We start from the raw sequence: 14844 nt of genomic DNA, 5'->3' as shown, positions 1-14844 counted from the left end.
ACTTTGATGACTTTGGCGGTCTCCGTTTTATCCATCCTTAGTGTGTCTTTGAAAAGCGGGATTTACCTCGATAATCCGAAAAATGTGGTTTCAGAGCAACAATTGCCAAAAAAAAAAAAAAAACTTCCACTATGGAAGGAAACTGGGAGATAATCTCATAGCGATGTGGATGCTTTGTGGAAAAAAAAAGAAAGAAATGAAAGTCCAAAAAGTCCATATCAAAGCCAAACCACAAATACAGTCACAGAACAGCTGAGTGCTGCAGACCTGCTCTGCTTTTCCTCCACACATGTTGCGTCTAAGTCAAACAACATGTGCGTCTTGCACATTTGGCTTCAGTGTTTTAGCGCGTGACTGTGAAAACTAAGCGAGCGCAGGCGGAGAGTTCGACCTGCTGCACTGTGTTGGATGTGTAGCGTAGAACTCAGCTGGACTCGAGCAGGACCTGCCCTTGATCGTTTAGTCTGTTCTGCACAATACCTCTGAGTCTTTGGGTCGAGGCGTCCAGAAGGTGGTTGGGTCAAGTCTTGCAGAAAAAGCAGTATTATTATCAACGAACACTAGGTGGATGATTTTCACAACTGCACGCTTGCAAAACACTTTGGGAAATGCAGAACTTGACAAACAGCGTGGTAGTGCTGCAGAGAGCGTTGTGATGCAAACGGCATTGCAACACGGCAAAACAAAAGGTAAATAGCATTGCGCCATAGCAGAGCGGGACAGACAGAGCACTGCACTGTCGAGGAGGGCAGCGAAAATGACACTGCACCACATCAGAATGTGATGAATGTGACGCTGCACTGTCACAAAACGGATAAAATGGCACCGAAGCGCTGCAGGACATGGAGTACGCTGCATCATAGAGCAGCAGTGTGAAGCTCAATGAGGTTCAGAGGCCACCAACAGTCAGTATGAGTTCCTGTTTATGTGATGTGTCAAGTGAAAATCAAGTTTCAGAAAAGCTCAGCTTGTTCAAATGAGATACGTTCACGCAGAAATGGCAGAAACGCTGAAAACAATAGTGTTAGCATGTTTCAAAAATGTTTGGTTTTCCACAAAGTTTCATCATGAGAGCCGTTTGCAAAGACCTGTACTTTCAGTTCATCTGAAATGCAAGAAAAATACAGCACAAACCCAGAATGCTCATATTTGATGCAAATTGCACAAACTTTCTCAAGGAAGGGCAGCAACACTTATTCACTGGATAGGAGCACTGTCGTAGGAAGCACGGGCTGCATGTTGGACACCCCTGCCATCAGGACATATAGCGGAGAAGACATGTTGTCTCATAACTGGATCCAATGCAAATGGTAAATTGCAATTAACATTGCAGAACAGGGTGTATGGACCATAGTGAACTTAGAGTTAAGTTAAGGGTGAAACGTCGCATTTTTAATGACAGAGGTTTTTCAGACTGCAGTAAGAAAATGACATCGTACAGTGAAGAGACCGTCAGACTGTAGCAGAACACTGTGGAGATCCACTACTGCAGAATGTGATAAATGTGACTTTGTCTCTCATCATATCGGCTCTTTCTGCTGTTTTCATAGAAAATTTCAGCGTGCTATTTTCTACAGAGCTTCTAAAGGAAGTTATCTATTTGAGGAAAAAGATAACAAATGACATTACTTTTGTGGAAAACAACATTCCTTCTGACGTTTCCTAAAGACACGAGATTCCTACAGTCTTCAGCGTTTTCTTTACGATGTCCTCACAGACTGCTAATGCTACTGACTGAATTCTATAAAACAGTGCAATGAATATTTTAAGTTCATGTTGTCTTCGTAGTTTGAATTCTTTTCAAGATGACCCTGTGAACCACACTAGACCATCTCGTTTTGGCCCACGGGCCTGATGCTTGGCACTCTTGTGCCTGTGGCTCAGTTCATCCTGACCTGTTTCCATCAAATATTCTCATTTGCCTTGTAAATGATTAGCTTTCAAAGCCCAGACATTCATACAGAAATACTAAAGCTGGTCTCAAAGAGTGTTCAAAACATGCCAGGAGCCACAATCATACCAGGAAGTATGGAAAATTAACACTGTTCTTTTATTTTCAGCAAACATCATCACCACGATGCAGTTCTGATGACTGACTTGTTACTGCAGAAGACATTAGTTAATAAAATCTGATATCACGCAGGAGAGCAACCTTGATTTACGGTAATGTCAAACCTACCATGGCAGATATTTTTCCACCACGGTGTCATCTGACCTGAGCTGCAGTGAGTTCTCGGGGGTCAAGGCGAGACCACATCCTGCAGAAACCAAAGACCTCCTCTCATTTTCTTTGCGTTTCCCGGACGTGTTCGCATTGGCTCAGCCGTGGACGTCCTTTCGTGTGTTTGGTCATGTGTTGGTTATCAGCGAAATGATACCACAGTATTGTTTTTCTGTAAGCTGAGCTCACACAGGCGTGCGGAGACAGATGGGAGTGGGCTGCGAGAGCTCGGAATGACGCTGATATATGCAAAAAAAAAAAAAAAAAACTCTTGGAAGTGAGGACATTTTAGGTTTGCTGGCTTGGTTCCTTTCCAGCAGCGCAATTTGGGAGTCTGTGTCTACACCGTGAAACATTCACAGATCTTAAAAACGGAGCAAATCTTTGAGGGGGCCTCGGGTGCCTGAGTTGAAACTCTGCCTTCTGACAGATCTGACAGTCCTGTCTCGCATCCCGGCGAGGGAGCGGGAACACCTCGGCGGTGGGAGGCTGACAGATCTCAGAGCCGGCTTGTCTCGGCATATGCGACGTTGAATAATGCACCATTCCAGACGGTTAGCCTCGTGCCAGAATCGCCCGTGGCGGAGGACGCCGGGACGCGGCGGGTTTCGACGACAGAGGGCCGACCGCAGAAGTCGGTGCAGGCGCCCTGGACGTGTCTGCGCTTCAGATCGAACGACTGACTTTTAAATGAACGCACATTAGTCACTGGAGCCGTCGCACGAGAGACGAAGACACAGTCCAAGAGCAATGTTGTCTTTCAGCGGGAAATTGCTAGGCGACGAAATGTGGTTTAATTAAAACGTCACCGGGAGACTTTAAACTACGACCAGATATTAGAGTCTCCAAAAGTCTGTAACCGGTTTTTGACAGTGTTTAGATTTGGAGGCAGGATTTTTACATCCTCTGTTCAGATGATATGTGTGTCAAACAGATGGTTACCCAGTGGCCTAATCCGCCTCACAATAACAATTATCAACAGATTCAGTCTCTATAAGACAGCCGATACCCGATCTGACTGAAATATCAGAAGGAATTAGAGTAATTCTGTATGATTCTCTCATTTTCTACAATATATCGACACTGACATCAGTATCAGCCAATATCGATCATTTCTGGACGATATGTAAAACTCATCTGATACGAAAAGCCAATATTAATTTTAGCCTACGTTACAGATTTCAGTTGAAATTCACTTAAGCTATGAAACCTTGGCTAAGTATTTGGATTTATGATTTACGACGAAAAACTTGAACTACAAAAAAAACTCAGCTGATATTTGGGACTTTACTCAAATCAAAGCACACTTGGCTTATAAAACGGTGCAGCTGCGGAGGATTTATAACACTTCAGATTCTGTGATGCTCACTGAGAAGCGATCCCATACTTTTTACTGATCAGCCTAGCATTGTAAACAAATCCCAGACTTTCCCACATGGTCCCCGAACACAGGCAGCGCCTCTTATTATGGAAAACAAAATGCCTCGTGGTCTCGTGTATTTCAGCGACACTGGCTCCCTGCCTGGAAAACCGGCAATAATTTGTTCAATTCCCTTTGGAAAATACCTCTAAATAAATCGCTGGCCTCACATTGGGGTCAGAGGGGGAATAACAGCGTAGTAAGCTCAGCATTTAGCCCTTCACCTGTAGTTTAACAGCCTCGGCTGAGAGTCAAATGACAGATATTTAAAGGAAGTTCAGACTCGGGGCATGATGGGACTGCAAATGAGAAAGAGGCAAAAAACTTCAAGCAGAGAAGACAGATTTGTTTTTTCTTTACTTTTAAAGGACAAAATAAAAGGAACACAATCCAGAAACGCCTCTGTTGTGATTTTAATGATCTGAACGTGACTCATAACTGGACATGCTGGGAAGCACAGGGCAGCTCGACTGAGTCCAGTTTCTGCTGAAAACGGCTGACGGCTCCAGTCTTTGGGGCTTTTTTTTCCAAACCGAGTAACAAATCAGCTCCCGGCAGGTTAGCGACAGAGCGGCGGATTGTCCCGCCAAGGTGAGTCATGGAGTAGCAACTGTCGTCCTGCGAGACCACGCGGTGTGTGAGATGCCCGTCACCCACTCGGCGGCCGCGTGCGGAGGAGGGCCGACCGTTCGAGCGGCGCCCGTTACCGGACGAGGCGGCAAAACGCGCATGTCCGTGTGACTCAGCGGCCTCTAGATGAAGTGGGTGAGCCGCTGGCTGGAGGTACGTGTGAAAAGAGAGAGAGTGTGTGTGTGTGTGTGTGTGTGTGTGTGTGTGTGTGTGTGTGTGTGTGTGAGGCTGACCTCCCGTGAACCCGCTGGAAACATCTGGATGTGGGAACACGGGGGAGTGTGTTGGGTCAAGGTCTGTCGGAGCTGCAGCTGGAGTGTAATCCAGAGCCGGGGAGGAGCCTGAGTTTTAGACATTTGAGCTGAAATTGACATTAAATGTGTGAAGTAGACCGAAAGAAGGTCCAATCAGGCTCCAAGGACGACGCTTGGGGGGTCAGACATAAGAAAAACCTACACTGAAACACTCCCCGCGTTATTTTCTTAGTTGATAACCCACAAAATGGATGGAAATCAAAATAATCATTTTTCTTGGAGTTATGATGATTCTTCTCTTTTTTCCCCCTCAGTTTTATTACATGACACTCCGACACTTCCAGTTCCTCACCAGGGAATGCCAAACCATTACTCTGAAATCCACTACCCTAAAACACTGTTTTCCCAACACCGATTAGTTCTCCGTTTCCTGATAATCCACTGAAATCAATGTGATTCTTTTTTTTTTTTCCTCCCCTCCAGTTAGTCATTGCCGTTTGGCCGGTTCACTCCTCATCTCATCTTGTATACACTCTTACTCGCCTCGCAGACAAGCCAAACACATTCCAGCTGTGTACGGACCGGAGCACAGCTGTAAGCAGCGCACGGCCACAAACGGAGCCGGCCGTCTGCGATCCGGTAGCTCTTCTGAGATCGACGTGGTTCCATCTCCACAGCGTGGAAACAGAGGTGCGACATTCAGGGGGAAGCACCTGTTTCCTATTATTCAGTCGTAAAAAGACACCTCCACCTTCCCTTTCTGCCTGCTCTGAACATCCTGGGTTACTTGGAAGTTCGCACAGAAAGTGCTGACGCGAAACTCTGCGCCAGGACAGAGACACACCATCAACCCTGCTCTCATCAATCTGGATTAAAGCGTCAAATATTTCCTTTGTTGAACTATTTCTGTACAATATTACAGAGATTTTTTCTAAAGGGGATTCAATAATCAACTTAAAACCGGTACTGATCAGTTCTTTAAGTTACTTGTTGTAAATATAGACTTTTATTTGAATTTATGGGTTTGTTGGAGACGATTGCTTGATTTGTACTGAACTTTTCCTTCCTTTTAACAACCGGTATGAAAACATGACCTTGACTTTATCTGGAAAAGACAGTTTGAGTGTCAGAGCTGCTGTTAAAATTCCTTCTGTGAAAATTCCACCAGTCCTCACATGGACATGATCTCTCCATCATACAATCTTGATCAATCTCAAAGAAGATCGAAACTCTAAGAAACCTTGAAGTATTTCCTGGTTGGGAGGACCGAGTGAGAGACTGGAGGTTTGGATGTAAATCTTGATTTGGGAGACGTTGTTTTGACTCGAGCAGATGTCGGAGTCTGAAGCCACACGGAGACACTTCAGCCCGACACAAGAGCGACGCACATGCGTGTTGGAACATGCAGATACCGTACATGTGTGCACAAAGTGCCGTCATTGTCCTCGGCGTTGAGTACGTGTGTGAGCCACGAACAAAGCCCGATCTGTTGGATCCCACCGCCCTCCCTTCCTTCCTCATGAATTTCTCAAGCCTTAATCGTCCCACTGCGTCCGATTTCAAGCTTCTGCTTACGACTTTGAGCGAGCGCACCCTGGGCCGAACGTGCGGGAGGCTTCTTAGATCCCATCTCCACGGGCCTGCTGGTGTTCCGGGGATCAGATACGACAGCGTGTCAAAGTGAAAGCGCGGAACTCGACCGAAACGCCCCGAGAACCAATGCATTTCTCACAGCGAGGGGTTGGAAGCCAGAGCAGGGACAATAAAGTGAAGACATTTTCAAGGCGTGACCGTCTCGCTCGGCCGTCGAGGTGGAATTTTGCGACTCTTGGGGTCGTATTCCTCTGAGTCAGCTCCCAGTGGTTGTGAACTGAGAGTATACTGTTGGGAAATATCTTCTAGAAAGCTTTGGTGAAGATGACTGATGTGGGGTTTTCCTCCAGGTGGGATTCCCCCTCTGAGTGAACCAATCTCAACCGATGAGTCAAACCTGTTGCAACTAAAGAGTCTTGACTGTATGGAATATTTAAAGCCCCATGCAAAAACAGAAAGGTTCCATTGCATTTTGGATGCCCCTTTAAAGGTGCTCCAGGTCACTGAAAGCAGAACTTCTTGAAAATGGCTCCTTATAATAAAATTCTAGAAACAAACAATTATTTCTTGTGTAGTTTGGTAGATTTGCTATCTGAAAATGACACATTTGACGACTCAAATGTGGCAGGAAATCTAAACTTATAGCAGGAGCTGATCACAAACAGCACAAAGACGTCTCTGAAGACAGCAAACACTCCAGCAGCTGTATTTGAACAAACTGGCGTCCCCAGAGGAGCTCTGTCTTCTCCTCTGACGTGACCACATGATCTCTAATAATATGCTTTCAATCAGGCACCAGGAACAGGCGCTCATACGCTGGATTTCCTCCCTCTGGCCAGCACCACCCAGAGCAGCCTTCCACATGGGCGTTCTTCCAAATTAGCGGACGTGGAGATTAGCTCTGATTCTGTGTGCCGGGAAGTATTCCCAATTCAAAGAGCTCTGCTTTTCAAGATCCTAGAAAGTTTCATCGAATTGAAACCACAGTGTCAATCAACTGAGGCCAGGCTAATGCGCACTTTTGTTTAAATAAAAGTTTCTTTCAGAAAAAGATGCGTGTTTACACGACAACGATAAGCACACTGAAAGCTGTTGGTTGTTCACAGTGGAGAGTACACAGGGAGTCCTGATGGTCTGGAGGCCGCCATGTGTTCATATACTGTTCATCTACTTGCAAATGAGAAGCAGCAGATCTTCCACTGACAGAGAAATGATTCAGAAACGTAACGATGCCTGGTTTATTGGTTTATTTGGTGTGACAATAAAAAAACTGAGACCCAAGTTGACAATAACTACAAGTACACCCCAACTGAGGTAATGCTTTTCAAGCGAAAGTTAAAAATAGTCCCTTCATGCACTATTTCTGATTCTTTCATGACTTCTCTTTTCAGCCCTGCTTTGCCTGTTGCTATGTACGGCTCCTGCCCACACTCCTGCCAACAGAGGTGCTAAAAACTACTGTTAATCTATTCCGTAGTGTCAAAGCAAACAGATTGTGGTTAACTCGGTGCTTTCAGAGGGCACTTTGCTATTACTTCACATCAAATTCGTTCCACGGCGAGAAATGACTGCATTTCAGCGTGACATCAGAAAACGAGAGAGGCAGTGGTGGTTTTCCAGCGTACGAGTTCGTGTGGCGGAGGGGGAAACACCTGAAGGCTCTACAGCGGCGGTCTGGCCCCCTGCAGCTACAGCGGGGGGGGTCGTGGCAGGCTAAATCACCGTTCAAACCTCTGCTTTCAGCTCTGCGGTTTCATAATAAACACAGCTGAGCCTCAACGGGGAGAAACATTAGAGGCCTCCCATAATTTACAGCTCGTAGCAAATTGCTTATAGTAGTCCCCCCCCCCCCCCCGGCTCCGCTGAGACGTCACAGCGACTTCACCGCGCCGTAGTGAGAGCAACAGCACCATTAAAGTTCAGGGAAGTCAACCTTGCATCACCTTGGATTTGACTTGAAGTTATTGGTCCTGTCGAGTCGAGGAACCAAATCAAGCTTGAAGCTACGTGGCAATCCGCATATTTCATCCATATGGGAGAAACGTGGTGCTGGTGGTGGTGGCGGTGGGGGGGTCTCTCCCTCCAGATGGCCTGAGGTCGGCCCAGCTGTAAAGCTTCTATTACATGTAAACTGGCCACGTTGATGCGGTAACGCTTCTTGGGGAGGCCTGATTTGTTATGGAAACGTCCCGCAGAGCCTCGGAACTGAGAGACTGGAACTACTCTCCATTAGCTCCTTCAGGGCCGCAACCCGGAGCGAGTCAACAGCTCGGCTGGTTACACTCGTTCCATTGAGGGCACCGGAGTGTGACCCCCACCCACCAACCCCACCCCACCCCACCCCCCACAAAGTGAGAAAAATCTTTTCAATCCTTTATGGACTCAGAAGTTACAACAATTACACCTCAGAGGCGATTGTTTAATTCCAGCGTTTGCCCTTCCTGCCACCATCAAGATACACCCAGATGGATGGACGGATGGATGGATGAACACAAAAGATATTGTTCCTATTCTGAACATTATTTTGAATTGAATGCTTAAGAATTATGTTACTTTGCATTTCAAGGTAGCTTTAATCCAATAACGTAAAACATTTCTTACCAGAGTCTCTCAATTTGGAATGAAATTAACACAAAGAAAGAATTTCTTTTTTCAACTATTGTTTTTTGTCAAAAAAGTGCCAGACAGCCTCATTTCATATTCACCTCTCATCCACCTTTTGATGTGGCAATAAGCAAGAAAAACATTTAAAGTCAAATGTATTAACCTCCTCTCTTTCACTGAATTCAGATGTTTTCCTCTGCCCGATGGCTGCAGAAAAAGTCCAACGCCGCTCATAACGTTAGTCTTAATGTTCTGTCTCGACTGAATCTGTTATCAAACAGTCCTGCTATAGAGCATTTATTTAAAAGTTAAGCATAAATTGCCTTCTGTTTTGATTGAAAAAAAAAAAAAAAAACATTCTTATCAATCAGGTTGGTGAGTTCAGACGTAACACAAATACATAAAGCTTCTTTAAAACAAGCAGTCTCCCAGAAACCCATATATGTGTTTTCTATCTGAAGCGGTCTGGTCTGGGTCCAGTCACATGTCCTGACGATTGAATTAGTGAGAGAAGTTCAGATCTGCTGCAACGACAAGCAACCCTCAGACGACGGGGAGAAGCTCAAATCCGTCTGAGCGTCGCCCAAAGACATCAGTCCGCCTCACGCTGACCCACCAGTAGTCATCAACCTGGAGAAAACATCCTGTACATCAAGGAAGTGAGTCTTTGTTTAGTAGTTTTCGCTAATAAACAGACCCTGCTGTGTGGTAGCAGCTTTTGTTTGGTTGACGTAAGCTCAATCAGAATCCTGAAATGTCATAAAAAAATAGAAAAAAATAAAAAAATCTGAAAAACAACCTCTCAGTGACGCAGGTGAAAACCTGAAGTGGCCCTGAATGACACAGAGGCAGCAGGAAGGAGGAAGACGGGAGTACAGCATTACTCAATGGAAGGATGGAGCAACAACCGCACACAGCCAGACCCGTAAGAGCTTCTAACGTCTGCCTGGAAACACCAGCGACAGGCCCAAACACCACGGGGTGACCTCCAGGGTCTCCTCCGGCGGGAGGCCAGCTCCCCGAGCAAGTTCACAACCTCCAAGAAAAGCTGCCACGTGTCATTCAACACAAAGTCCGCGGCAGAAAAGACGACACAAAGGCACAAAAATGTCATCCCTCCTGCTGTAACCCGCTCGTTTGGCTCGTTCTCGGCCGGCAGGACTGAGCCAATCGCTGAGGTGACTCACCGTCGCTATGACTCAGGAAGCTCGGGACCTGCTGTGGTAATCAGAGAAGAAACACAAAGCTGGACGGAATCAAGCCACTGCTGATACCACCAGACCTCACTCCGCTCCAAATCCCAACGTCGTACTCAATTCCATTTACAACAGTTGAAATCCAACAACATTTTGCACGTGTGCACTCAGTTTCCCAAGGAAAACAGGCTCATAGTCCATCCATACACCTTCTATATCAGCAGACAGAAGCAGAAATATTTGTCAATTACTGTTTCAGAAAGTGTCCAAGGCACTGCTTAGCTGCCACGTGCCTTCAAAACAGTAGGACTTTCATTCTAAAATGGTTTCATTCTCTTCTGGGTATGGTTTGTTGGGCTGAGAGCCGCTTCCACAAATGACCTCGTCTAATATAGAAGTGAAAGTTCAAGTTAAAGTGAACACAATCCATGAACTCAGCTTTCCTCTGTCCCAGGTTTTATGAGACGTACTCTTCGATCAGATTTACGATTAACTGGAATTCTTCATGAAATGGTTAAACTTCTGTTGAGGATCTAATGGTAATATAGTGGCAGGATAGAAACATGAAGTCTGTGTGTGACAGTCCTCTTCCTGTAGAGTAAGTCTAAATGGTAAAACCGCAAGCCGCCCTCGGTGATTTATTGCTGTGAGAAGAAACGTGTATTTTCGCTGTTCCTTCAAACGTTGGGGAGCTTTAATGTGGTACCGAGTGTTTGTCGGGGAGAAACCAGCTGAACCGGAGTGTGAATGATCCATTGTGCTGGGAAGAATGAAGCTTGTTTGTAAGAACAAAGCCGCAGTGCTGAAAAACACAACAGGGCCTGATCACATCTCCACTGCACCACCGCGCCGAGCTAGCCAAACACCCCGTCTCCGCGATTAATCCACAAATTTGCTCGGTACGAGAGCGATGTAGAGGCAGCCCGGAGGCCTTGATGAGTTTCTAGTGTGACGAAATGAGGAAGTGGCTTTCTGCTTCGCAGTTACTCATTTCATCGTGCCATCCGACAGAAACTTCCAGGATACGTCTGATTGACCTATGGCGCAGATGACACACGAAGAGACGACGGGGGGAAATTCTAGGTTCAGGCAACATTTTGAAACCGATGTCTGTTTAGAGGGAAATATGCAGAAACCCTGAATATGATGTAGTTTTCCTGCCAGGCCACTAGTAGGTGCTGTTTTTAATGTATGAAATCCACATATGTGGATTTAATATGCAGAGTATGCAGAGAATGCTACGCTGTAAACACTGATGCTACTTCAAACGGTCTTCAGGCACATCAGCAGAAAAGTTCGCTTTTCCCCATTTTGGGCAGAGAGCGTTTTCACCCTTCCCAACTTGGAAGTAGTTTTCAGAAAGTTGCGAGTTCAGTGAGCGCTAGCACTGCTGTCATGTAAACAGATGCCCAAAACTCTGTGAAAGTTTTCTGCTTTCATATGAAAACAATGTGTGAACGGAATTAAAGTTTGAAAAATGTCTTGAAAAAGCTCCATTTTATTATGTTTTTGACCAAAACTGAATGAACCGCAGCAGGAGGAGGTAACGGAGAGGTTTTGCTTGAAGGGATGGCATTGAAACACAGACTGCTTGTGTTTTTGAAGAGGCCACAGACTGCAGGCAAGCACAAAAACCGATCGGACGATTGAAAATCTGACTCCAGTTGTGGCTAAAATCATCCATAACTTAGAATTCTAAGCAATCCGACATCAAAATCAATAAAGTAAGTCAGGGAAACTTTAAGCCTCTGGCCAAATCGAAGCCATTTGAGGTTTTCATTGGTAAACCGGTGAAATTCGACACAGAGATTGCATTGTTCTGATGGGAAATTACTTTAAATCTTCACCTTAAAACATCAAATAAACCAGCTAATAAAGGGTAAATGACATTGAGCTTATCATCTTCAAAATTAAAAGGACTTCTAAAGGTGGAAACTGTGTGTTTTGGATGGGTAACGCTACAACCAAAACTCCTCCATGACAATATGACATCTCAATAAGACGGGTCTACAAGCTTGAGAGGAACAGTTTCATTCCATATTTCTTCAATTTCGCTTTAATATCACTCAGATTTAAATGATTTTTTTAAGTGATATTGTTCATAACAAAGCAGAGTAAACTGTTCTGACGGACCTCCTGTCTGTCAGGAAACACTTCGACACTAAATAAACAGAGTCAATCAATGAGCGACCGCAGAGTTTCCCCCGCCCCGCCTCCGAGTCACTTCCCTCGTATTTACGGGGTATTTTTAGACGGTTCCTCTCAGAGGCCCCGCCAGGAGGGCTGCTTCGCGGTTAGGGCTGCACCCACAACACCGAAAACATGAGTGGAGGAGAATCCACGTGCGCGACGAGCGCGTCTTCACAGCCGGGCTCTTATCTTGCGTTGCATCGAGGTTTCACACACAGGTTAGAAACACTTAGAAAGCAGATAACAGCTGGATGTTCGCCGCGTGTTCGCCCGTCAAACTGGACTCTCGGCCTTGTGAGAAATCTTTTCAGCTAAAATAGCTGCAAATGTTTGGTATTTTAACCCAGAAAGAATGACATTTACAGCTGAAAAATGACCACAAGAGAGAGGGAAAAAAAAACTTGGAACCACATAGGAAAACAAAACAATCTCGATCAGATGAGAAAAGGCCGAGACGAGAAGCAGGAGGTTCAAAATAACTATAAATACAGAAAAAAAAAGTGAATTTTTTTATAGAGTTTTCTTTTTGGGCTGAAGTGTAACTCCCACAAAGAGGGAATGGGAAAAAGCTGAGAGGTCAAACAAATGGATGTAATCGTTTCATCAGTTTCACACAGATAGAATAGTTGGACACGCTATTCCTTTCATTACAGAACATCTAGTTTCGACATAAGTAATGTAGAAAAGTACACTTTTAGTCCCCGATTTTACAACATTTTCAATTGAAACTGGAAAACTTTCATAGGATTTTTGCTAAATGGTCATTTCACCTTTTTGCGCCTCTCCTTAGCTGTAACGGCATTTCTAGTTTCAGTATCAGAGTGTAGCCTTTTAAAAAGCAGCGCTATCCATCTCTACAACTTTTACTACCACGCCTACAAACTGCAGTCATGGTGAATGTCTGAGTCGATGGAAAACAATGGAGGATTCCAGACTGAACATTTACGAACATCTACCACACCATCATCGGCATGCATGGAGACACATTCCTCACATGCAGCGGATCCTGAATGGAGATTAACAGCACCAACTAGAGGACAGACATGAAAACTACCGCGTGTTTATCATTTCTGCAGGAATCGTCTCAAAGTGAAACTTTTCTGAAACCAAAATCCTCTGGGATAGGACTGGGTTTTTATCATGAATTTATTTATTTATCAGTTTGATCAAATCCATCTTTTTTGGTTGTTTTAGCTGATTTTATCCAAGTTTTTATCTTTTCTTTTTTTAAGTTTTAACATATGAAAAACTACAAAGCAAATTCATGCAAATGAGGCCACATTTAGGTTCCAGTTTTCTTTTGACAAGTTTACATTTGGGGACTTTTGTGCTGAAAGCTGCATGCAAATTAATATCTAAATGTCACATTTGTCATCTCAAGATGAAAAAGTCATATATGGATTATTTTTAAAAATTTGCATCTGATTTGATGAGAGCCCCTTGTGGCTGCAGGCGGGGTGGGGTGGGGTGGGGTGGGGTGGTGCAGGGTGGGGGCTGCAGGGGTCTGGAGTGCTTCACTGGAATGTGCTGAAGAATGAGGAAGCCTGGAGCTGCAGGGTAATCAGATCAACACAGCACGGGGAAACTATTTCAACTATCTTCAATGCTGCTTCTGTGACACACATTCAAGAAAAGTGCATTTGAGAATAAAAAGGAAAAAGTTTTAATTACCTCCAAAACCTGCACATAACTGGAGGGGAACCATCCCCGGGCTCCTTCCTTCTCGCCCTCCCACCAGCCTCCGGGCAGAGCCTGCACCACCTGGATGATCTCCCCGGCCTCGAAGCTCAGCCCCTGCTGGTGCTGCTCCCCGCCGAACCGGTACAGGCTCCGGCAGTACGCCCCGGACATCGCGGAGGGTTTTAATCCGACAAGCGGCGCTCCTGAGGGGCGGGGTGGGGGGTGATGGAGACGGGAGGTGGGAGACTCCCTCCGGCTCCGCTGGAGGAAAAAACTTTCCCGGAGGAGGAGCGGGGGTGACAGCGGACAGGAGTCCGAGCGCAGGTCCTCCTGCTCCGGGTGGACAGGACGCTCCGCTCCCGGAGCTCCGGTGGAGGAGGAGCGGGGTCAGAGTGGAGTGAAGTCCGAGCACAGGTCCTCCTGTTCCGGCTGCGGCTGACAGGACGCTCCGCAGGAAGAGCGCGGTGAGAGTGAAGAAGAGTCCGCGCACAGGTTCTCCTGCTCCGGCTGAACACACGCTCCGCTCCCGAAGCTCTGGCTCCCGACACTCCGCTGGGCCGTGAAGCTGCACGCTGTGAGGACGGGGAGGGGCCGGAAGTCAACAAGTCAGGCCTTCAGAGTAAAAGCACTACAACCGAACTTTTACCGGAAGTTCCTCTTAAAAGCTGTATCTTAATTTTTCAACATTATACATACAAAGTATTATTAATACTGATAACGTCAAAATGGAAACATACTAATAGTAATTAATACATGAATGAAAGAAATTGAAAGAAAAAAGAGGATAAACGAAATAAAACATTTGAAAAAGTATTCTAGAAAGATATGATACCAGAATAAAATCACAATTCTGATTTGCATGAAGTTATGAGCACAAACAAGAAGAAAATAAACTTGCATATAGATATGCATTGATGACAAAATAAAAAATTTAAAGGTCTGATTTATATGAAAATGTTGCTTTCAAAATAAAAAGCACATAAAAAGAAACTGAAAATCTACTCACATGTTTATTTTTACTTAATGAATGCCAGAAATACGAGGATACAATAGATA

At 45.2% G+C, this 14844-nt stretch overlaps 1 protein-coding gene across 2 annotated transcripts in view; it reads right to left on the bottom strand.

Annotated features, from left to right (window-relative positions):
• gas7b (growth arrest-specific 7b) overlaps positions 1 to 14325 on the bottom strand; it is a 36202-nt gene extending 21877 nt beyond the window's left edge. Inside the window, exon 1 of one of the 2 annotated variants that reach the window (XM_030098608.1) lies at positions 13780 to 14325. In XM_030098608.1, coding sequence (XP_029954468.1) covers positions 13780 to 13959 — 180 coding nt within the window. In that variant the 5' untranslated portion in view covers positions 13960 to 14325. The remainder of the gene's footprint in view (positions 1 to 13779) is intronic. The other variant, XM_030098609.1, reaches the window with a different exon arrangement.
• Positions 14326 to 14844: the final 519 nt, after the last annotated feature.

This window comes from Salarias fasciatus, chromosome 8 (assembly GCF_902148845.1).
Source record: "Salarias fasciatus chromosome 8, fSalaFa1.1, whole genome shotgun sequence".
NCBI classification, from domain to species: domain Eukaryota; kingdom Metazoa; phylum Chordata; class Actinopteri; order Blenniiformes; family Blenniidae; genus Salarias; species Salarias fasciatus.
This window is presented reverse-complemented; position numbering and strand designations above follow the sequence as displayed.